Below are 25,757 nucleotides of genomic sequence, written 5' to 3' on the forward strand. Positions count from 1 at the left end.
TCAAACAAATTTACAAGAAAAAAACAAACAACCCCATCAAAAAGTGGGCAAAGGATATGAACAGACATTTCTCAAAAGAAGACATTCATACAGCAGAGCCTCTGGTACTTTATACAGGGCTCGTGATTTGGTGAATGTTTCTTAATCTATACCCATTAAGAGGGAAAATCAAAACAATTTGCCTCGTATTAAGAATAATAGCACTGCTTCACTGTTTTATGTCATAGCTATGTCACTTCTGTTCTCAGTGTAATTTACATTTTTTAAAACATTGTGCTAATTAAATATATCAGTAATATTACAGACAGGGTCCTATGGCACATGACTGTAATCCCAGCACTTTAGGAGACTGACATGGGCAGATCACTCAAGCCCAGGAGTCTGAGACTAGCCTGGCAAACATGGTGAAATCATATCCCTCCAGGAAACACAAAAATTAGTCAGGCGTGGTGTTGTGCCCCTGCAGTCCCAGCTGCTAGCAATGCAGAGGCAGGAGAATCACTTGAGCCCAGAAGGTTGAGGCTCCAATGAGCTGTGATCCTGCCACTGCACTCCAGCCTCAGGGACGGAATGAGAACATGTTCAAAATAATAACGATAATAATAATAATATATTACTTGGTACAATAATCAGGAAATGGAAATTTTCTTAAATATAGCAAAATACCCTAAAGTTGAATGGAAGTAAAATACCAAAAGAAAGGAAATAAACCTGAGAAGATTCAGGAACTTACAATATAGGAAATGTTTTAAAGCCTTCAGTGGCCCTAGTCCACATGTCAAAACAACCTTTGTTAAAGTAACGGCATTTTGCTCTCCCTATATATTTCCTATCACTACAAAAGAGACACAATGTTTTGGGGACCTATTGGGATTTTGGAGCCAACATATTCCACATTTGAAAATATTGCTCTGATTCATTAATGACGTTTCCAAAGACTACTGGTCTCAAGTGAAACCCAGAACAAAAGAGGGCTCTACAGCAGATATGGGCTGTGGTCCAAGCTGCTCTGGCCACTGTGCCAGGTGACCCAACACAAGTCAAAGTTGCTAGAGGCATGCACAGTGGGCATTATAGGACTCTGTGCATGTCACTGACAAGCCTGTAGGGGAGGGGGGAATAAATCCCTGGCGAATTATTGCAAGACCATTCCCTCTTCAGCAGAGGAGTAACCTCTGTCTGACAAACTAAACAGCAAGTGCAGAAAATTAATCCAAGCATAGAATCCCTCTAAGCACAAGCCCCTATAAGCACAAAACCCTGTACAACTATGCAAGTCATATGCTCATAAAGTCAGCTGTGACTGGAGGGTATGAGCACATCTCAGTGGCACAAGGAGGGGCTGTATTGGACACAAACATGTGATTTCTCAGATTCCATTCACTGTCTCCTATTCCCCTGGCCAGTACCTGGCCTGATCCAGATCATCCTTCCATTTGGGACTGGAATGTATCACCACACTGTGGGCATGAGGTCTGACTTTCACAACCTCCACGAAGGGACAAGTGATGTAAGACAGAACAGCAGAGCACCTCACTGTGAAGTAGCTGGTTACTAACTCAATTTTTTGAAACGAAGTTCCATCTTTGTTTATATAATAATCAACTAGAATATATCATATTACAAATATATAATTCACAATAGAAAAAAATACATATGCAAATACACCAAAGTCTTCTATATGCTTTTTAAAAGTATTGTAATAGGTGCCACCTAATTTTGATGTTCTACCTTGTCTCCAATTCAGACACCTCATACAGCTGCATCAAAACCATATTATTGTGATATTTCCCCTAAAATTGTGGAGTAGCCAAACTTTTCCTCTGAGGAAGGATTCTTCTTGGATAAGCCGGTAAACTTAAACTGAGACCAGAACAGGGGAATTGATGCAACTGCAGATTTTGTGATGAGTTTCCTATTCATTGGTTTACCACATCATCTTATCCATTTTATCCACTCATTTATTTGTTCATTAAAATATCATTTTTGACCATCTATTCTTGCTGCTGGGTTCTAGTTCATGGGAGTCAACAGAAAGCAAGAGAGATATGATCTCATTTTTTACGGTTCTGACATTGTACTGAGGGAGATATATGATTAAAAAATACATAAATCAGGTGTGGGGATGATTTATCTTAAGGTTTAAATAAGATCGTTAAAATTTTATAACACCAAGAATTAATACAGTCATATAGAATTTAGCTGTGACCAAGATTGTACATTTCTTTCTTATAATAGAACTTCCTAGTAATGAATATGTCAACACACTTTCATCACTGACAACAAAATTACAATGTTAAGGCACATCCCATAATTAATACATAGATTTTATAGATACTATTTTAACATTTACAAAAACTTTCACTGAATTATTTTCCATAATTTCTACAGTATTTTTACATTGATAGGTTTTTTTTTATTAGAAAAGAGAAGATTTGAGTTCTCTTCTCTAAAGTTTAGAGGAATTTTATAAATAGAAGGTAAGGATATAAGCAATTCAGGGGCTTAAAAGTGCTTTAGAAAAAATATGAAAAATAATTTACATCAGAGCTCAATTTCAAAACAAGATATTCTTTAATTCAAACCCTGGAAGAAATGACTTTTGTAATAGCATATGTAAGCTGATAATAGCAATCAACATCATGATCATGAGTTTTCATCCCTCTTATAGAATATATTTTTTTCTAAGCTATTCACATACTTGTATGAAATCTAATATTCCTCAGTACAGTTTACGGTAGATATGGAAGAAATTTACTCTGCATATGCTTGTAACTTAAATTTTATTGTGTGCATTGTTTTCTAACAATTCTGTTTGCTTTTTACTAAACATAAAATAGGAATTCATAATGAAATAAAACCCCGATGATAGATCTTCATTATTGATTTAGAATTGAATGACTTTACCATCCAAAAAGTTAGAGGTTCAAACAATGAATTCTAAGCGCTCTGTAGTATATTTGTGTGGTTCAAATGACAATAGAAAACAGCAGTATTTTTCCGAGATAAGCTGTTAGTTCTTAATAATTATAAGCAGCCATCATAAATTCTGTAAGTGAAACATAAAATACATGTAAGAAATAAATTTCTTCCTAATTCTGAGAAATTTTTGTCATATTTTATATAATTTGGCAGTTTGTTTGAAAAAACAAAAAAGAGTATGTTATTGTCAATGTTCTTAAGGTTTTCATATCCACATAAACACACACACACATATATATATACATACACACACATTTTTAGAATAACTTTAGGTAAAAACTTTTCTAGGTATATGTCTGGAAATTACTCATACACATACACTACAGAAAACACAGTAAGAAATAGAAAATGTTTCATACACCACCAGTTTGTTTTCTGCTAGAAGACACACAATGCCCAGCTCGTGAATCTACAGAGATGAAGGCTTCTGTCCTTTCACCCAGTACCTCACTTGCCGCAAAACTGAAAGAAAAGTCTGCTTTAGCTTCTTGTTTCCCCAAATCACGATGAATGGGTGGGTTGAAGGATAGCTGAATGTAACAGCTTCGCAGATCATGAAGACAGGTTTGTTATCCCGACTCTCAAAACTCAAAGCTGATATGATTAGGAACACAAAGTAAATGGCACATAGCAAGAGGAAAGAGATCACAGTTTGCAAAGCTTTTATGTGGACCTTGGTGCTGGGATCCTGAGATCCTTTGCCATGAAGCTGCATCTTCTTCAGATGTTTAAACAGAGAACAGACTAACAGCAGAAAAGATATTAGGGTCAGAGTGAAGGGTACTAAGTTTACTAGCGTGGTTACAGTCGCATCTGAAAGGTACATTGCACTCCTCAATTTGATCTTCCAAGTCATGTTTCCTTCATATTCTTTTGTCCGTACAATATGATTTATGTTTATGACAAAAAGATGACAAGCCAAAAATAGCAAAGGCCCCAACAGCATCACCAGAATGACACTCTTAACTCTCCTCTTTAAGTGAAGAAACATAAGGTTGGAGAAATTGGCAATCTTGAGCACATAAAATATGCTGAGGCAAGTAGCAAGCCAGTTGCTGAAATGGCTGGTTACTGCCCAGAGGTTATAAGCAGTAGTTCTTACGTCTATACTATAAAAAGCTAGATTCAACACATTTGAATTCCAATTTAATAAAAATGCCCAGAGCAAACCAACTCTGGAGACTGCCAGAGCAGTGAGAATTTGGTCAGCAAAGGAGATCTTTTGTCTCTTGACCCACTCAATGCAATTTACCAACGCTATGAAGCCATTAGCAAAATTTCCAATAACAAATGTAACCACTACTAGAATGGAACAAATGATGGGTAGAAAAGTTATCATGTCTGAACAGACAAAAAGAAATTTTTTAAATGCTGGTATTGTGTCCGGAGTTGGTTCCTGCATGTGGGTTCATGGTCCGGCTGACTTCAAGAATGGAGCCTCCGAGCTTCACAGTGAGTGTTACAGCCCTTCAAGATGGCATGGACCCAAAGAGCAAGCAGTAGGAAGGTTTATCGTGAGGAGCCAAAGAACAAAGCTTCCACAACATGGGAGCGGACCTGAGGCGGTTGTTGCTGTGGGCTGGGGTGACTAGGTTTATTCCCTTATTTGTCCCCTCCCAGGTTCCATTGTTGTCCTATCAGAGTGTCCTTTTTACAATCCTTCCTGCAATTGGCTACTTTTAGGATCCTGCTGATTGGTGTGTTTTACAGAGCACTGATTGGTGCATTTTACAGAGCAATGTTTGGTGCTTTTTACAGAGCACTGATTGTTGCATTACAAGCCTCTGGCTAGCTGCAGAGTGCTGATTGGTGGGTTTTTAAATAGTGCTGATTGGTGCATTTCACAATCCTCTTGCAAGCTAGAGAAAAGTTGTCCAATTCCCCCACTCAACCCAAGAAGTCCAGCTGGCTTCACCTCTCAATGTAATATCACTGGTTGTGATTGCTTGAATGTCCTGACCTTAAATTCTATGCAAACCTAATTTGTGAATGTGCTGGGTCATTCTTTTTACTTTTAAATGTTGTGACCAGTGTCAAGCCATAAATCACCATGGCATGTTAATTGATGAGTTCAATCATCTCTTTATGGAAAACATTCTTATTTTCAAACAACTCAAATTAACTATTTCATTCATGGTCTGTTCTTGTTATAGACTGGAATTATTCATACTGAAATTGACGGGAAACCTGATTCCTCGTTTGCTAGTACACGAATAAGAACAAATTCACTTTCAGTGTTTGCAATTTTTCTTCCTGTAACCTCTCTATCTTTTGTTTTTAGCGACTTCAGTTGTTAGGGAAGTTTTATAACCCAATACAGAGATCATGTAGTAAATGTTTAAATCTTTAAAGGGAGCTTGGTCATAACTAAGATCATCACCAATATGGACTTTCTAAAATGCCAGAATCCAAACTGCTTTTATCAAAAGCATCTAAGGTTTTCTTGAGAACCACAGTCAGGCCAATACTCCATAAGATCTGCTTGCTGCTAATACTTTTGTATAATTTCATTATTCACAAGCTCATAAATATGCACACAAATACACACACGTGCACACCACTTATGAATGGAACAAATTATTTTCTCATAATTTCCAAAATAGAAAATTAGTTTCCAAGAGGTTGTGCAGATGAAATTAGTCCTATTTTCCCACTCAGAATTTTCAACCCGTGAATAATATTTATTATCAAACATATCTCTAATTCTTAGGACTTTGGTAAAGTTTCTCTCAAGTCAAATGTTTAAACATTTATTATTAGATAAAATATTTATCAATTTTCTAAGAATTCCTGAGTACCAGACGCTTTGATATATAATCTTGCAGTATCCTCCTATCACAGGAAGACTGACTACCTTGCTCCTGAACTTCGAATCGATCATTTAACTTGCTTTGATAAAGAGAAAATTACTACACTTTGCATAGAGCTTTGAGATGGCTTCCATGCTGGGGATTCTTCCTCTTTCCGTTTACCATGAGAATATTGCCTGGCTAGTACACTGTTCCCAGACAGAGAATTAGAAACTAATGAAGTCAGATTGCCATCACCTGATTCAGACTAATTTGGCAAAACTCTATCTCCAAGATGCAGAATTTGACCCATCTCAAATCTCCAGAGCCATCCACCATACCCAGCTTAGAAAAATGAAATCCGTGCTGACAGCAGGGAAGGCCAAAGAGGGTAGATCACTAAGTCAAGAGATTGAGACCAACCTGGCCAACATGGTGAAGCCCTGTCTCTACTAAAAATACAAAAATTAGCCGAGCGTGGTGCTGTGCACCTGTAGTTCCAGCTACTAGGGAGGCCGAGGCAGGAGAATCGCTTGAACCCGGGAGGCAGAGGTTGCAGTGAGCCGAGATCACCCCATTGCACTCCAGCCTGGATAACAGAATGAGACGCCATCTCAAAAAACAAACAAACAAATGAAATCCAAAGACATGCGAGACATATGTGTCTAATGTAATTTTGGAGGGTTTCTTCCGCAGAAAAACATAACTGATAAAAGAACTCTGCTAAACCAAGAGTGTGGGAAATATGTACAACCTTGTTGTGTCAGGAATTCAGGAGCCAAAAGAAAAAATAGATGGGGAATGGCAAAGGTTTTTCCTGTGAGGTGGATAATTAAGGCTGGAAGAAATCCTTTGGAAAGATCTGGTCTTGGAAGATAACATCATCTCAAATTTCCTCATGTTGCAACTAAATAAGAAAGTTCCTATTTCAACTAAGAGTTGTATAAGAATGTATACAAATAGTTGATATTTACCCTCAGTATACAATGAGACAAGTAATAGTAATTTCTATGAGACATTTCTCCTAATTATAAATTTGTATATTAAAGTTATAAGTCACACTTAGAAATAAACCAATACAAAAATGGGAAATTCAACAATATATCATAAACACTCAAGTAACCATGATGTAGGGCCAGAGAAGGAACATGGAAAACAGTCTAGGTCCATCTGCATGCTACTTTCCTGACATGAAAATGATAATGATTTTCTTCTTTTTGTAATACTTTTGTCAAAGAAGAGAATAAAAGAAAGGTCTAGGCATCCTCCTGCAACTTGGAAGAAACTGGAAATTGATTTGATGTGAATAGTTTTTTTTTGGGATAGTAGCATGTCTGTTTCTGGGTCATCATAAACTCTCCTCACAGGGAAATTCAATTAGCAGTACTGGATCTCAAAATGTCATAAAATTATTAAAATACAGTATCTCACCCACAGCTCCACCATTCTATTCCCTGATTTAAATTTTACTGTTTTTATTAGAAGAAATCAAGACTTCTTCGTTTATAACAAACTTTAAATGATCAAATAGTAAAACAGTACTTACAAGTTTATCAAAAACTGAAGGACATCTGACATAAGCAGGCTTGAAGTTCCATGGAAACAAAACTGAATCTGGTGCTTCTGTGAAATTCCACCTTTCATTCCCTGTCCTTGAATATAGTTCTGGTTATAGAACTACAATCTTCAAACTCCATCATCACTCACTCAAGTGTGACAGAAGATCTGAGGTCTTACCTCTGTTAGACAATTTGGTCCTAAAATCCACTCTTTAGAAATAAAAATTTGTTCTGAAAATGTGTTATTTGCTTTATCTTTCATGTTAGGGAATTTTATTTACACTAAAATCTAAATTGTTTTTATAGTGATCATAGTGAAAGGAGGATTCATTGAAGGTCATCCATAAATAATTATTTGCTTAAGTAATCTATTCTAAAATAAAATACACTTAATTTCTAAATCTAATGTATTGAGCTTGACTTAAACTTGGCTCTTTGCTACTGTACCTGTCCCACAATGGTGATCATTTTTAAATTACTTATTTTCTAATTTATGTATTTAAATATTTCAAAAATGAATTATTTCATGAGCTAGATGAAGATATAGATGATGATGATAATGATGATGGCAGGTGAAAGGGATAATGCTATTTGATAAACGTGATTTCAGCCTTGTTTCTATGTACTGGAATTCAGGGTAATGAGATAACACTATTATTCTTCTTCATTGCCTCATAATTCTTCTATGATTCTCAGCATCAGGCCTAGACAAATAACCTCATATGGTATTTCATCAAGAATAATGTAAAATGAACATATTTTCATGATTTATTTGCTTTTTTTCTTTCACTACATTTTAAAAATTGATAACAAAAGTGACCTGCAACAATTAGGATTCTATTTTGAAGATTTGGGGCATTTTTCAATATGAACATGGATACATACTCTATGCAATAATACATTATATCAACTTTATTTCATCTTTTAATAGCATCATTAGTAAGCCAAATTCTTGCAAATGCTTTTTCCTATTCTTAACCATGGTGACTAAATCTGGATTATTTTACTCTAGCAGTCAAAGTAGCATTAAATATGCATGAACATACTCAAAGATCATGCTAAATAAGTTTTATACCTTAAAAAATTTGCCTGTTTATGATTTTTTTCTCTAATGCAGAGCCAAAAAAAAAGTAACAAAATACTTTACCCAACACACCAGTGTACACAGGAATAGTATTGTGAAATTAGAATGCTAACAATATGAATATAAATATTTCATTTAGAGAAACATTTTTAATATACTTAATATATTTAACATCCATCGTACTATAATTTATTGGAAATTCATGAATTTCTGACACTTTCAAATGTGTATTTTAATTAGATAATGCCATAGTCAGCTGAAATGATGGCACAGATTTATAATTCTAGGAGTAGTGTATGAAAATTCCCATTGTGTCATATCTTTTCCAAAATAAGTAATGTCAGGCTAACATTTACACTTTTGTATTTATATAAAATGTTATTAAACAACATTTTCCAAGCCCTTTTCTATTTTTATTCAGAATGTATTTTTACTTCAAAAAATTACATTAATCTTTTTTCATTCTATGACTGTTATTTCATATACACATTAAGAATGCCTTATATATTATGCATATTTATGTTTCATTATAAATTTGTCTAACCTTTTTTCTTCAAGTTTCAAATACTTTTTTGTTATAAGCAAATGTAATTATAATGGAGATACTTCTGTTAATTGATCATTATGTCAAATGACTTTGAAAAAATATAATTAGTTAATAGCATACTGTAAGGGAAATTTCAGAATTGTTTAACAACTCTTAAAAGGACTCAAAGAAAAAATGTTGAAATATAAACATAATCTACAAGTTTAATGTAGGCATCCGTGGGAAAATATAAATGTATTATTGCTGTTAGTGAAAAAATGATTGGTAGTAAATTTACCATATCTGAATGTTTTAAAGGCAGGCCTGATATCACTGGTCAAGAGTCCCTTTAAGGTCCTGACCTTAACTTCTATGTGTACCTGATTCCTGAATGTGCAGTAATATTCGCGTTCCTTTTAAATTCTGTGACCGATGTCAAACAGGAAAGCATCTCAGTATGTTAATGGATGAAATCAATGCTGCCTTTATGGAAAACATGATAATTTCCAAAACAGCTCAAATTAACTCTTATTCAAACACAATGTCCTTGCTGTAAGATAAAATTTTCCATATAGGTGTTGAAGTGAAAGGTGAATTCCCATCTACTAGACTCCCAATGAAGAGTTTTTAAATTGATCTGCAATTTTTTCCTTAACCTCTCCATAACTTGTGTTCAGCAATTTCAGTTGTTAGAGAAATTTTACAACCCAATACATGGATGACAAATTGGTTGTATTACCCAGTAAAGGGAGCTTGGACATAACTAGGATCATCACCAAAGTAGATTTAATTTTTCAATGCCAGTAATATGTTGAGTGAATCTCAACTTCTCCTACCAAAAGCATTCAAGGTTTTCTTGGGAACCTCAGGAAGGCCAATAATTCTTAAAACCTGGCGGCTAGTAATACTTTTGTAAAACTTATTGTTAACAAATTCATTAATACAAACACACTCACACACATACACATATACTCACCCACTCATGGATAGAAGGAATTGTCCTGTAATTTCTAAAATGGATAATTAATTTTGGGGAGATCATCCAGGTAGACATAGCCCTATTTTCCCATTTGGGCTTTTCAACCCATTTTCAATATTTATCAAACTTATCTCTCATGCTGAGGCCTTTAAATAAGTTTTTCTATTGAGTCTAATTCTTAAATATTAATTTTTTAATTAAAATTCTCAGCAATTGTGTCACTATTGTGGGCTACTTGAAAAACAGATGTTTTCCTTTGAAGAGTCTAGATTTCTTTGTATATGAATATTTGGTTTTATTTTTCCTTATTTAATTTATTGATTAATTAATGGTTTAAGAGAAATAGATGTTAAAATCGGTCTGTAATCTTGGATTTTATTTATTTTCCATTTTTTAGTATAATTGTTTCTAAGAGAGGATTTAGGAGTCAGACTGCCAAGATAGGAAACCAGATTTTCTGCTTCACATAGCCATGCTCTGAGACTTCATTTTACAACTACTCTCTGCCTAAGTATAACCACCTGCAAAACTCAGATGATAATAATATTCTCTTTGGGTAGTCTTTATGAGGAGTTAGTATACTATTTGTATAACTGCTTTCAATTTTAGCTGTCTAGTACAGGCAGGAAGGAACAATTATTAATTTTTCATATGATCTTATGTTACTTGATACATAAAAGATACCAGTGAGAACTTCCTTTTTTTTTTTTTTTTTTTTTTTTTTTTTTTTTTTTTGGTGGAAGAGCAAGGGAGACAGGGTCCTGCTGTGTCACCCAGGCTGGAATTCAGTGGCTTGATCACAGCTCACTGCAGCCTCAAACTTTTGGATCCAAGTGGTCCTCGCACTTCAGCTTCAGGAGTAGCTGTGTCTACAGGCATGCACCTCAACACCCAGCTAATTTTTTTATTTTTATTTTTTGTAGAGACAGAGTCTCCCTATGTTGCCCAGTCTGGACTTCAGCTCCTGTTCTCAAGTTGTCCTCTCATCTTGGTCTCCCAAAGTGCTTGGATACAGGCATGAACAACCGCACCTGCCTGAGAATTTCCATTTTTGAGCAGAAGGTTCAGAAAGGCATGATATCCTTCTGCTACACCTAGGATAAGAGAAATAAAAGGCCAAAATTATATTTTCAATTCATCACAGAGCTGTACAAGCAAGGATGACCAGATGAAATGAAATCCAGTACAAGGAGAGTCTTTGTAGATTGCAGTTATATATCAGTGCAATCCCTATCAAATCCCAGCAGATGCTTTATCACAGAAAGTAAAAAACTACTCAAAAAATATATCTGGAAATGCCAAATCAACAGATCAACAAAAGAAATTGATAATAAGTAACAAGTTTGGAGGATTACACTTTCTGATTTCAAAGCTTACTTCTAATCTACACTAATCAGAATTCCATGGTACTTGCATTATGGTAGACAAAAAGAACAATGAAACACAACTGAGATTCCAGAAATTAACACCAACATTCATGGTAAATTGATTTCAAAAAAGAGACTACTGCAATTCGATAGGAATTAATTGTTTTTCTCAAAACAATGCTGGGAAAAATTGAAGAAGACCACCATAAGCAATTTAATAATCAATTTCCCTGAAACTCACGGATAAAGAAAGGATTCTGAAAGCAGTAAAAGAAAAGAAACAAACAATGTACAATGGAGCTCCACTACATTTGGTAGCAGTTTTTTCAGTCGAAAAAGGCCAGGACAGAGTGGCATACATATTAAAGTGCTGAAGGAAAAAAAAAGTTTTAGCCTAGAATAGTGTAACTGAAGAATATATCCTTCAAACATGAAAAAGAAATAAAGACTTTTCCACACCAACAAAAGCTGAGGGATTTCATCAGCATCAGATCTGTCCTATAAAAAATGTTAAAGGGATTGCTTCAGTCAGAAAGAAAAGGACATTCAAGAGCAATAAGTAATCACTTGAAGCTATAAAACTTATTGGTAATAGTAAAGAGACAGAAAAACACTGGCTGGTATATGTGGTGCATAAACCTCGCTTCAGTAGAAAAACTAAATGATGAACCAATAAAAAAACAGCAGAATGGTTGGCAAGATGGTCGAATGGAAACAGCTCTGGTCTGCAATTCCCAGTGAGATTAATACAGAAGGTGGGTGATTTCTGCATTTCCAACTGAGTTACATGGCTCTTCTCACTGGGACTGGTGAGACAGTGGCTGCGGCCCACGGAGGACGAGCTGAAGGAGGTTGGGGCATCGCCTCACCTGGGAAGTGCATGGGGTGAGGGAACGCTCTCCCCTAGCCAAGGGAAGCAGTAGGGACCATGCAATGAGGGACAATGCATTCCAGCCCAGATACTACGTTTTTCCCACAGTCTTTGTAACCCACAAACCAGGAGACTTCCTCTGGTGCCTATGCCACCAGGGCCCTGGGTTTCAAGCACAAAAATGGGCAATCATTTCGACAGACACCAAGCTAGCTGAACAAGTTTTTTTCATGACCCAGTGGTGCCTGGAATGGCAGCAAGACAGAGCCATTCACTCCCCTGGAAAGGAGGCTGAAGCCAGGGAAAAAAGTGGTCTTGCTCAACACATTCCATGCCCTTGAAACCCAGCAAGCTAAGATCCACTGGCTTGAAATTATCACTGAAGGTGGGTAATAAACTCAACTGAGCTAAAGAAGCATGGTCTAACCCAATGCAAAGGAGCTAAGAACCTTGAAAAAAGGTTAGAGGAATTGCTAACTAGAAAAACCAATTTAGAGAAGAACATAAATGCCCTTATGGAGCTGAAAAACACAGCATGAGAACTTTGTGAAGCATACACAAGTATCAATACCTGAACCGGGCAAGTGGAAGAAAGGATATCAGATATTGAAGATCAATACAATGAAATAAAGCATGAAAACAAGATTAGAGAAAAAAGAATGAAAAGGAACAAACAAACACTCCATGAAATATGAGACTATGTGAAAAGACCAAACCTATGTTTGATTGGTATACCTGAAAGTGATGGGGAGAATGGAACCAAGTTGGAAAACACTCTTCAGGATATAATCCAGGAGGATTATGAGTTCAAGACCTCAACACCTGAGATTATGAGTTCAAGACCAGCATGGCCAACATAGTGAAACCCTGTATCAACTAGAAATGCAAAAATTAGCCAGGTGTGGTGGTGCATGCCTATAATCCCAGGTACTCAGATCGCTGCAGCAAGAGAATCATTTGAACCCAGGAGTTGCAGTTGGTAGTTAGTCGAGATCACACTACTGCACTCCAGCCTGGGAGACAGAGCAAGACTCTGTCTCAAAACAACAACAACAACAACAAAAGGAGATGATAATAAAACTGTCTTTGGCTTGTTTTCTTAGGAGTTAATATACTATTTGTACAACTACTTTCAATTTTACCTGTTTGCTATAGGCAGGAACCAAATATTGTTAAATATTGATTTGAACCTGTTTTACTTGATATTTAAGACACTAGTAAGAACTTTTAATTCTTTTTTTTCTTCTTCTTCTTAGACAGAGTCTCTCTGTTACCCAAGCTGGAGTACAGTGGCAGGATCATAGCCACTACAGCCTTGAATGCCTGGGCTCAAGCAATCCTCCTGCCTCAGCTTCCCAAGTATTTGGAACTATAAGCATGCACCACCACGCCAACTAATTTTCCAATTTTTTGTGGATATGGAGTTTCCACATGTTGCAAAGGGAACTCCTGCTGTCAAGGGATCCTCTCACCTGGTCTCCCAAAGTAGTAGGGCTACAGACATGAGCCATCACCTCCAGCCTGAAGTGTGAGTTTTTGAAGGTCAGATGCTACCTAGAGCTTCGGCTCATGTCCATTCCAAGGTGGATCTAATCAGTTTGTAGTTACTTCTTCTTCCTGAATGTGTAATTGAAATGGATATGTATGGCAGCTGGCAGAACTCTCACATTCTTCATGAACTGTAGAGTAAGGAACATTATTATGGAAGGACCAAGGGGAAGCCTCTGAAATTCTCCTCTGCTGGCAACACAATGTATAAAATGTAATAACCACATTCCTTAAGGAATGGAATTGGTCACTGCCATGATAAAACACTTGCAAGTTACAAGGGATGGTAGTCCTTTCTATAACCGGATTCACTTAACCTATCTCGCCTCTACCGAAACCAGATGGGTTATAGAATGAATGCAGATTACCATAAACTGAAATCAGCACTTACAACTGCTTTCCGGGAGGTGTTATTTTCATGGAGCAGAGCAGAGCTTCTGGCACTTTTTACGGGGTTCGTGATTTGGTGAATGTTTATTAATCTACACCCATTAGGAGGGAAAATAAAAAAATTTGACTTGTATTGTAAGAATAATAGCACTGCTTCACTGTTTTATGTCAGGGCTATGTCAATTCTGTTCTCTGTTTAATTTACATTTTCTTTTTAAACATCGTGCTAATTTAATATATTAATAATATTACAGACCGGGCCCTATGGCACATGATTGTAATTCCATCACTTTAGGAGGCTGACATGGGCAAATCGCTTGAGCCCAGGAGTTTTAGGCCAGCCTGGGTAACATGGTGAAATCCCAGCCCTACAAAAAATACGAAAATCAGCCAGGCGTGGTGGTGCGCCCCTGCAGTCCCAGCTGCTAGCAATGCGGAGGCGGGAGAATCACTTGAGCGCAGAAGGTTGAGGCTGTAATGAGCTGTGATCTTGCCACTGCACTCCAGCCTCAAGGACAGAATGAGAACCTGTCTCAAATAATAATAATATATTAGTTGGTACAGTAAACAGGAAGAGGCAAGTTTCTTAATATTGTAAAATACTATAACATTGAGCTGAAGTAAAATACCAGAAGAAAAGGGATATGAGAAGATTCAGGGACCAACAACATAGGAGATGTTTTAAGGTTTTCAGCGTCCCTAGACCACATGTTGAAACAATCTTTTTAAAAGTAATTGGCATGTTGCTCTCTCTATATTTCCTATCGCTACAGAAGAGACACAATGTTTTGGGGGTCTATTGGGATTTTGGAGACAACATATTCCACATTTGAGAATATTGCTCTGACTCATTAACGAAGCTTCCAAAGGCTACTGGTTTCAAGTGGAAGCCAGAACAAAAGAGGGCTCTACAGCAGATATAGGCTCTGGTCCAAGCTGCTCTGGCCACTGTGCCAGATGATCCAGCGGCATGCATCGTGGGCATTATCGGACTCTGTGCACGTCTCTGACAAGCCTGTAGGATAGGGGAGAGCAAATCCCTATGGAATTAGTGCAAGACCATTCCCTCTTCAGTGGAGGAGTATCCTCTGCCTGACCAAAAAAAAAAAAAAAAAAAGCAGCAAGTGCAGAACATTAATCCAAGCACAGAGTTCATCTAAGCACAAGCCCCTCTGGGCACAAAACTCTGTGCAGCTCTGCAAGTTATATGCTCCTAAATCCAGCCATGACTGGAGGGCATGAGCACATCTGAGTGGCAAAAGGATTGGACTGCACTGGACACAGACATGTGCTTTCTTAGATTCCCTTCACTATCTCCCATTCCCCTCGTCAGCACCTTGGCTGAACTAGATCAACCTTCCGTTTGGAACTTGAATGCATCACCACACAGTGGGCATGAGGTCTGACTTTCAAAACCTCCACCAAGGGACTAGATGGTGTAAGACAGAACAACAGAGATGGTAGTTCCGCCTCAGGTAAACTCTGGCCAACAGGATATAGAAGTCAAATGACAGCTGAGCAGAAACATTCTCCCTCCTCTCTCTCTTCCATAGACTAATGTTGGCTGTGGTTTCCCCTTGTAGCCCTTCTGGAAAAATGCTGGGAGCCAAGTGCACGTATCTAATAACCACCATTCTGTCTCTCTCACCTCACTGTGAAATGGCTGCCAGCAGAGTCACACCAGACAACAAAAAAAGTAGGAGTTAAAACCATGGTAGAAACAAGAATGGACAAGGAATATGACTGTTATGTAAGGTAATGGAATGTAGTGTGGGTTTTCAAGAAAAGAGTATCTTTGCCTAAAGTTATGTGTTTTGTTGCTATCTCTGTCTTCACTGTGCTTGATGATAACTGAAATCTCAATTTTATTATTTTAGCTGGGCTACATGAAGTCTGCCCTATATATGCATGGTGTAGGGACCAGCCAAAGCTTTGGATAGTTTATATTCAGTAGTTAGAGCTCCCCTTTTCTGTCCGTCTCCTTTCTCAGATTTTCTCCTGACCTCCTGCTGCTCGTGTTATCCCAAACTCAGTCTTCTGTTACTTCAACCCAGTAAGTCTACAGCTTTTCTACTGATGTTTAGTCCTCTGCATGGTGCACACTAGGACCAGCTATAAAATCAGGAAACTCACTTCTTGCTATTCCCTTCTTCCAAGTGCCGACCACTCTCCAGTATCTGCCTCTTTTGTTCATTCTCCATTGCCTATGGATGGCTGTGTTTTTAATATTTTATCCAGAATGTATAGAAAGTATCTGTGGGAGGCTTGGTCCTATGGGTGTTATTTGATCGTTAGTGTAAGCAAAAATGTTTTGTATATATTTTTACTACTTATTACGTTTTTCTCTTCCTTTGGCCAATGATTTCTTGTAGAATACATTGACAGTCATTGGTTTTACAGCTTAGGCTACAGATTCTGAATTAAGGAGAAAGGTTCATGATGGAATTGAGGAGAATATTGGCAGCGTCCAGAGATCATACATTTGTATCAGGATGAAGTTGGAAAAGGGAGCACAGTTCTGAATTATCAAAGTTGTTAGTTTGAAAACATGTCCAAGTGCTTCGACACACCTCACATGAATAGATGGAGGCTTATTCCCCTACCCTTCGAAACGGGCCTTCGTGATTTTAGTATATCATCTGTCTCAGAACTGACACAGAAGAACTTCCAAGGTTTAAAAAACCGGCGCCTTCCTGTCACATGTGCCCTTGGCGCCTTGAGCCAAATGCTGGAGAAACTATGGGGGAAAACAAAATAAAAATAGAAAGAGATGTCTGAGGAGCCTCAGCTCACAGCCCACCCCCAATAAAACATATCATTAATACATTTCCTGTCATCAATATATAGATTTGACAGACGATTTTTAACATTTGCAGAACGTTTCATTCAATTATGATTCATAGTTTCTATACCCTCTTTAAATTGAGATTTTTTTAAGAGAGGGAATATTTGAATTTTTTTGAGGAATATTAAGAATGGGAGATAAAAGAGAACACTGAAAATTCAGGGGCTCAGAGGTGTCTAAGCAAAATAAATTGAAATACTTGACATCAGGTGTCAACTTCAAAAAAAGTTTTCTTTAATTCAAAAAGTGAAAGAAATGACTTTTCTAACTATACATAAAAAATTACAACAGCACTGAAATTATCATGATCATGTTTCTTCATTTCTATTACAGAAATGTGTTTTTTTCTAAGCTAGTCACATACTGCTATAAACCTAGTATGCTTTAGTACTGTTTTTGGTATACATATACAAAATTTACTCTACATATGTTTGTCACTCAAATTATATATTGTGCATCATTATCTAAAAAAATTCTATTTGCTTACTATGAAACATAAAATAAGAATTCATAATAAAATAAAACCTGTCCCAAAGATACATTCTCATCATTGATTTAGAATTGAATGTTTTTACCATCCAAAAAATTAGAGGTTCAAACAATGATAGTTAAGTACATATATGAGGTACAAATTAAAATGGAAAAGAGAAATGACGTCCTGATAAAAGCTGTACGTTCTTAATTGTAAGTAGAGATAATAAATTGTTCACATAAATATCATATGATGAACTATCATAAAATATACATACATATATATGTGAAATATACTCAGCTTCATAGTTTATGGTCAATGTTGTTATTCATACACATGCACACATACACACACACATACACACACACACATATATATATATATGACTTTTCTAGGTATCTGTTTTGAAATTACTCAAATACATAAACTATGGAAAAACCAATGGAAATATAAAATATTCCAGAAACCATCAGTTTGTTTTCTGCTAGAAGACACACGATGCTCCCCCTGTGAATCTATGGAGTTGAGGGTTTCTGTTATTTCACTCAGCATGTCACCTGCCACAAAATGAAAAGAAAGGTCTGTTTTGGATTTCTACTACCCAGAATCAGAACTAATGAGTAGAATGAAGGATACATGATTGCAAGAGTTTGGCAAAGCAGGAATACAAGTTTGCTCTGCTGTGTCCTAGGATTCCAAGTTGATGTGATTAGATACAGAAATTAAATGTCAAATAACATGAGGAAGGAAATCACAGTTTACAAAGCTTTTATGTGGACCCTGGTGCTGAGATCTTGAGATCCTTTGCCATGGAGCTGCATCTTTTTGAGGTGTTTACACAGAGAACAGATTAACAGCAGAAAAGATATTAGTGTCAGAATGAAGGGTGTGAAGTTGGCTAGCGTGGGTACAGCCATGACTGAAAGGTGTATTGCATTCCTCAATTTGATCATCCAAGACAAATACCCTTCATATTCTTTTGTCCACACACTCTCATCCATGGTAACCAGAGCAAGATTACAAATCAAAAATACCAAGGGCCACAAAAGTATCGCCAAACCAACATTTTATTATTATTATTATTATTATTATTATTATACTTTAAGTTCTAAGGTACATGTACACAACATGCAGGTTTGTTACATATGTATACATGAGCCATGTTTGTGTGCTGCACCCATTAACTCGTCATTTACATTAGGTATATCTCCTAATGCTATCCCTCCCTCCTCTCCCCTCCCCACAATAGGCCCCAGTGTGTGATGTTCCCCTTCCTGTGTCCAAGTGATCTCATTGTTCAGTTCCCACCAATGAGCGAGAACATGCAGTGTTTGGTTTTCTGTTCTTGCGATAGTTTGCTGAGAATGATGGTTTCCAGTTGCATCCATGCCCCTACAAAGGACACAAACTCATCCTTTTTTATGGCTGCATAGTATTCCATGGTGTATATGTGCCACATTTTTTAATCCAGTCTGTCATTGATGGACATTTGGGTTGATTCCAAGTCTTTGCTATTGTAAATAGTGCTGCAATAAACATACGTGTGCATGTCAAACCAACATTCTTAATCCTCTTCTTTAGGATTCTAAAAATAAGTTTCTTCTAAAAATAAGTTTAGAGAAATTGTCAATCTTCTGTAAATAAAATATGCTGAGGCTAGTAGCAACCAGATGCTGAAATGATTGGTGATTGTCGAGACATTAGAAACAACAATTCCTACTTCTAAACTAAATAAAGCCAAATTAAACACAGTTGCATACTGATATACTAATATGTCCCAGAATAAACTAATTCTGGAGACCTCCAGAGCAGTGAGAATTCGCTCAGCTAAGGAGATCTTTTTTGTCTTAATCCACTCAATGACATTTACTAGAACTGTGATGCTATTGGCTACATTTCCAAGGACAAATGACACACATACACTCACAACCTTAGGGGATGGAAGGAATTATTTTCTTATAAATCTCCAAATGGAAAACGAGTCCTCCAGGTGGATTACTCGTATTCCACTCAGGGTTGTTGGACAATAAGTAATATTTATCAAACATGTTTCTCATGCTTAGGCCTTTGGTAAATTTAGTCTCAAGTCTGTTTTTTGTTTAAATATTAATTATTTAATTAACATAATCAGTAATTTTGTAAATATTTCTAAGTACGCTACACTTTGTCATAGAATCCTGCAGTATCCTCCCATCACAGGCAGGGTGACTACCTGGAACTTGGACTCTGAATTCACTCATGTAATTTGCTTCAGTCAACAAGAAGTTACTAGACTTTACACAGAGATTTAAGATGGCTTCCATACTGGAATTTCTTGCTCTTTTCCATTCTCCATGAAGACATCATCTGGCTAGTACACCGTTCCCAGAAGAAGAATGAGAAACTAATGGAGTCAGAATGCCACTGCCTTATCTATCCTAAATCAGCCAAACACTAACTAGCTTCAAAATGCAGTATGTGGCCCAACTCCAGTCACCACAGCCATCCACCAAACCTAGCTTAGAAAAATGAAATCCAAAGACATATGAGACACAAATATCTAAGGCAATTTGGGAGGATTTTCTCTTTTAGAAAAACATGAGCGATATAGATATTCTGCTAAACCAAGACTGTGGGAAATATGTCCACACTTGTTGTGTCAGGAATTCTGGATCCAAGGGAAAAATAGATGGATACTGTCAAAGTTTTGTTATATGAAGTAGATAATTAAACCTAAAAGAAAAACCTATTGAAAAATCTGGGATTGGCAGTTACCATCATGTCAAATTTCCAAAAGTTGCAACAAAAATCAGAACACTTCTATTTAAAATCTTTTAGAGTTATACATGAAAGTATACAAATAGTGGATTTTTCCCTTCAGTATATAATGAGCAGAGTAATAATAATTTTCATGGAACACTTCTCCTCATTAATAATTTTTATATTATAACTAGACTGTGCACTTAGAAATGGGCCAAAACAAAAATGGAAAACATAGCAATATGTCATAAACACTCATGTAACCATTATGTAGGCCAAGACATGGACACTGCTAAGAACCTAGGTTTACCTCAATGCCACTTTCCAATCCCCTACAACTTTCTTCACATCTCCTGTGATAAGCAACATCTATAATTTATGATGATAATTTTTTAAAATTTTCTTTATACTTTACCAACTAGGTATGCAACCCTAAATTCAATAGCTTGGTTTGGCCTGCTTTGAACTGTGTAGAGGTGAGATCCTATATGTTCTTATTCATGGCTTCCTGGGCTCAACATTATGTATCTGATATTTCATCACATAGGTGCATGTACATGTGATTCATTTCTTTTCACTTCTCTAGATTTTTCCAATTTATGATTTTACTGTAATTATGTATCCAACCTTATTTGATGTACATATGGGCAGCTTATTTTTTGAGCTAGTAGAATAATGCCACAATGAACATTCTTTCACATACCATTTGCTACAATTCCTTCGCATATATACAGCTGGGTATAGGACTACCAGGTCCTTGATTATCTCACAGTCATAGAAAAGCCCAAAACATGGTTTGACTAAATTCATTCCTGTCACCTTTATTCCCAGTCTGTTTATTGCTATTTGCATATACCTTATCAATTTTACATTTAATCCAACAAGACACTATTCTTTTATACAGTCATGATTTATTTAGAATTACACACTTATTTTTCATTGTCATTAATTTTTATTGCTTGTTGCATGTTGAACTTTGTATTTTCAGTAATTTTTGTTGTATCAGAAAAATAGCATTTTCAATTTCTGCTTATGAAGGTCTACTACTCTTTGGAAATGCACAGAAGACATGATTCCTTTGAATTCCTGCTTCTATATTTTCTGTTAAAATCAGGTCAGGTTGTATTTAGAATGCAGTTCTTTTCAACATACTCTATCTTCTACCTCTATCTACTTTTCAGATTTTCTATTGATCTTTGGTACCCTTTATTATTTTTTGTTAATTTGGTTTTAGTTATCATGCCTGAAGTTGGAGATTATAAAAAATATATGGAGGGATACATTTTATCACTTTTGGAAAAATCCTTGCAACATTTCTCTTGCACAATTTTCTCTCCTCTAATCTGACAGAACTCCAGCAGTACATTAGGTGTTCTGATGGTAGCATCAATGTGTTACCCTCTGTCCTTGTATTTTCCATCTCTTTCTCTCTATGTTTCATTCTGTGTCGCTATCTTCCAATTCACTAATTCTCTTTTCTACTGCATCTAACTGGTTAACTCTGTCTATTGGATTCTCAATATTTATAATTCATGTTTTCAGTCTTATTGCTTTTGTGTTCAGAATAATCTTTTATTCTCCTTCCACAAATCCTTTTCCTTGGGGAAACTGAAAACAACTACTCTTACCACCATGTTCTTTTTAAAGTGTTTTTGGTTTTTTAGATTTTTTGTTTTCTGTTTCAGTATATTAGAAACGAAAATGGTAACAATTTTATTCTTTTCCTAACACTTTGGTCAGAGACTAGAATAAAAGCTTCGTGTTAGAAATTACCTTCAATTTGAAAGAAACTGGAAATGAAGTTGATGTGAGTAGCTTTCTGGAGACAGTAGCTTGTCTTTTGCTGGGTCCTCACCATAAACTGTGCTCACAGGGGAACTCAATGAGTGGCACTGAATCTTAGAACATCATTGCAATAGATAAAATATAGTTCATCAACAACAGCTACATCATTGTATTCCATGAATTAATTTTCACTTTGCTTATGTTGTAGAAACAGTTGCCTGTGCCTTTGAATTCCATCATTATCCAAATGACATAGAGAAGATATGAGGGAGGGCTTACTTCTGTTTGATTTATTTAGGCCTAAAATCCTCTCTTTAGAAATAAGAGCTTGATCATGAAATGGTTTATTTATTTTTCTTATTAAGTGATTTTATTTATACTGACATCAAAATCCTTTTTATAGTGTTCCTTGGATTAGTTTAATATCATCTATAATTGTTTTCTTAAGCAAAGTATTTTAAACTGCACTATACCTAACTTTCTAAATTTAAAGTATTCAGCTTGACTTGAACTTTGCTGTTTACTAATATAACTTTCCCATAATGACATCTCTTAGAAATTATATAGACGTTATCCAAATTATGTATGTAAATATTTCAGAAATAAATCATTTACTAAGATACATGTCAATGTAGATGATGATAATAATGATGATGATGTCAGCTAAAAGGGAGAATGTTATTTAATAAATGTGATTTGGGTCTTCTTTTCAAAGTAGTAGAGATAAGGGTCATCGGGGAACACTTATTCTTACTCATGGCTTTACTTTTTTTTTTTTTTTTCCATACAGAGTTTCACTCTTGTCACCCAGGCTGCAGTGAAATGGTGTAATCTCGGCTAAGTGCAACCCCACCTCCCAGGTTCAATTGATTCTCCTGCCTCAGCCTTCCAAGTAGCTGGGATTACAGGTGCCCACCACTACACTCAGCTAATTTTTATATTTTTAGTAGACAGTGGGTTTCACTGTGTTGGCCAGGCTGGTCTAGAACTCTTGACTTCAGGTGATCCACCAGCCTCAACTTCCAAAGCGCTTGGATTACAGGCATGAGCCACAGTGTTTGGCATGATTCTTATATTATTCTCAGAATCAGGGCTAGAAAAATACCCTCACATAGTATTTCATCAACAAAAACATAAAACCAACATATATCTAATGATTTACTTGAGACTCACATTCTAAAAATTATGACAAAAGTGACCTCTAACGAAGAATACTCTCTTTTTGGCTGTTTAATTTTTTTCCACTTTCATATGAACTTAAACAAATACTCTGTGCACTTATAGAGTGTATAAACTGCATTTCATCTTTTAATAGCATTGTTACCAAGTTAAATTCTCTTGACTGCTTATTTACCTTCTCAGCTACAGTCACAAAATCTGGGTGATTTTATTATAGCAGTCAAAGTAGTTACATTAAATATGTTTTATGCCTTAACAAAATTATCTTTCTACTAATTTTTCTCTAATATTCAAAAAATTTATAGTATCAAAATATTTTTCCTCACACATGTGTACATATGCATGGTGTTATAATCTTTGAATGGTAAAAATATGTGTAGAATTATTTCATTTAGGGATAAACTTAGAAAAATGGTCCTGTATATCTAATGTCTGTATTACTATAATTTATTGGAAATTCACTAATTTCTGCCATGTTGAAATGTTGTTATCATAAATAATTAAATAGGAAATAAGAAAAAAAGGTGTCTGGTAAAATACAGATGCTCAAAATCTGATGTTTCCAAGTAAAAATAACATTAAGAGTGTGGACATAGACTTCCTGCTTATCTCTGTCTTTTTAAATTAATTTAAAGAAAAGTTTAAAATTTTATCTTGGATTTCTTACTATCATAATGCTCTATTCTTCTTTATTCAGCAAAAACTCTAATTGCAATGTCTATAAGAATATGTTTTTTTCAGCCTATTTTGTATGCATTCATTTATTATATGTTTCTACTTTTTAAGTATTTTCATTAAAGTGTAACATATATATAAAGTAATAAAACCTAAATGTACAGTAAAGAAAAAAATATAGCATTAAGAGTCATGTTACCACATCTTCGTCATAAAGTATAATTTGCCAGCAATCCAGACACTCCCCATATGGGCCTTCCTGTTGATATCATTTCCCTTTTATTTCCTCCATCCCTACTATCCCAATTGTTATGATAGTCACTCATATGTCTCACTTTAGAATTTTGACAACAAGGTAATAAATTGCAATTCATTAAAAATATATTTTTGTATACTTTATATAAATGGAATTATACTGAATCTTTTTTCCATCTTAGTATCTCTCATATCTATGTAGTTCAACTTTGTTCAGTTTCCTTGTTATTTATCTTCTTTGTAAACATGTCTCTCTAATTGGTTCATTTTGATTGTTTTATAGCATTCTATTGTATAAGTGTGCTATAATTTATTCATACATTTTATCACTGATGGAAATGTAAGAGACTTCTCAACTTTAGCTACTAAAACTCAGTGATATGCATGCGTGTTCGTGTGTATTCTGGTAAGAGCGCAAATACTGGGTCTTCGAATGTGATCCATCATCTTAATCAGATATTGCCATACTCAAAGTAATTGCACTGACTTACAATCCTGGGAGCAGTGTATGAAAATTCCCATTACTTCATATGCTTTCCAAAATAAGTAACATCAGACTAGTTTTTACAGCTTTATATTTATAGAAAATATTAAACCTAACATTTTATCAGCCTTTTTCTATTATAATTTAAAACGTATCATTTATTTAAAAATTGTAACTCTTTTTAAATTCTATGACTATTTCATGCACATTTATTAATAATGAATTATATATTTGTTCATATTCCTTTATTAGTTTTTCTAATATTTTTTCTTTTCTTTTTTTTTTTTTTTTTTTGAGGCGGAGTCTTCACTCTGTGTCCCAGGCTGGAGTTCAGTGGCACCATCTCGGCTCACTGCAAGCTCCGCCTCCCAGGTTCGCGCCATTCTCCTGCCTCAGCCTCCCGAGTAGCTGGGACTACAGGCGCCCGCCACCGCGCCCGGCTAATTTTTTGTATTTTTTTTTAGTAGAGACGGGGTTTCACCGTGTTAGCCAGGATGGTCTCGATCTCCTGACCTCGTGATCCGCCCGTCTCGGCCTCCCAAAGTGCAGGGATTACAGGCGTGAGCCACCGCGCCCGGCCTCTAATATTTTTTCTTAAAGTTTTAAATACTCTTTTGTTATGAACAAGTGTAATTATACTAGACATATTTCTTTTAACCAAACATTATGTCAAATTACTTTGAGAAAATATGATTCATTAGCAGCATCTTGAAAGGCAAATTTCAGCATTGTTTAACAACTCCTTAAAAGGACTCAAAGCAAAAGAAATGTTGAAATATAAAAATAGTCTATAAGCGTAATGAAGTTGCCCATGGGAAAATACAAATTCTACCATTGCTGCTATAGGAAAAAAAAAAAAAAAAAGTACTAATAAAGATACCATGTCCGAATTTTTTTAAGGCAGGCCTAATATCAATGGACAAGATTCCGTTTAAGGTCCTGACCTTAATTTTTACGTGCACCTGATTTCTGGCTGTGCAGTAATGTTCTTGTTCCTTTTATGTTCTCTGATTGGCTGGGCACAGTGGCTCATGCCTGTCATCCCAGCAGTTTGGGAGACTGAGGCGGGTGGATCACGAGGTCAGGAGATCCAGACCATCTTGGTTAACGCGATGAAACCCTCTCTACCAAAAATACAAATAAATTAGCCAGGCGTGGCGGCAGGCCCCTGTAGTCCCAGCTACTGGAGAGACTGAGGGAGGAGAATGGTGTGAACCCAGGAGGCGGA

General features: G+C 36.0%; 1 protein-coding gene across 1 annotated transcript; it reads right to left on the reverse strand.

Moving 5' to 3' along the window:
* Positions 1-3,378: 3,378 nt before the first annotated feature.
* On the reverse strand, positions 3,379-4,386 carry LOC105535120 (taste receptor type 2 member 31-like). The gene has a single exon (XM_011974129.1). The coding sequence runs from the start codon at positions 4,382-4,384 to the stop codon at positions 3,392-3,394; it is 993 nt and encodes a 330-aa protein (XP_011829519.1). The 5' UTR covers positions 4,385-4,386; the 3' UTR covers positions 3,379-3,391.
* Positions 4,387-25,757: the final 21,371 nt, after the last annotated feature.

This window comes from Mandrillus leucophaeus, unplaced genomic scaffold (assembly GCF_000951045.1).
Source record: "Mandrillus leucophaeus isolate KB7577 unplaced genomic scaffold, Mleu.le_1.0 Scaffold1417, whole genome shotgun sequence".
Lineage (NCBI taxonomy): Eukaryota > Metazoa > Chordata > Mammalia > Primates > Cercopithecidae > Mandrillus > Mandrillus leucophaeus.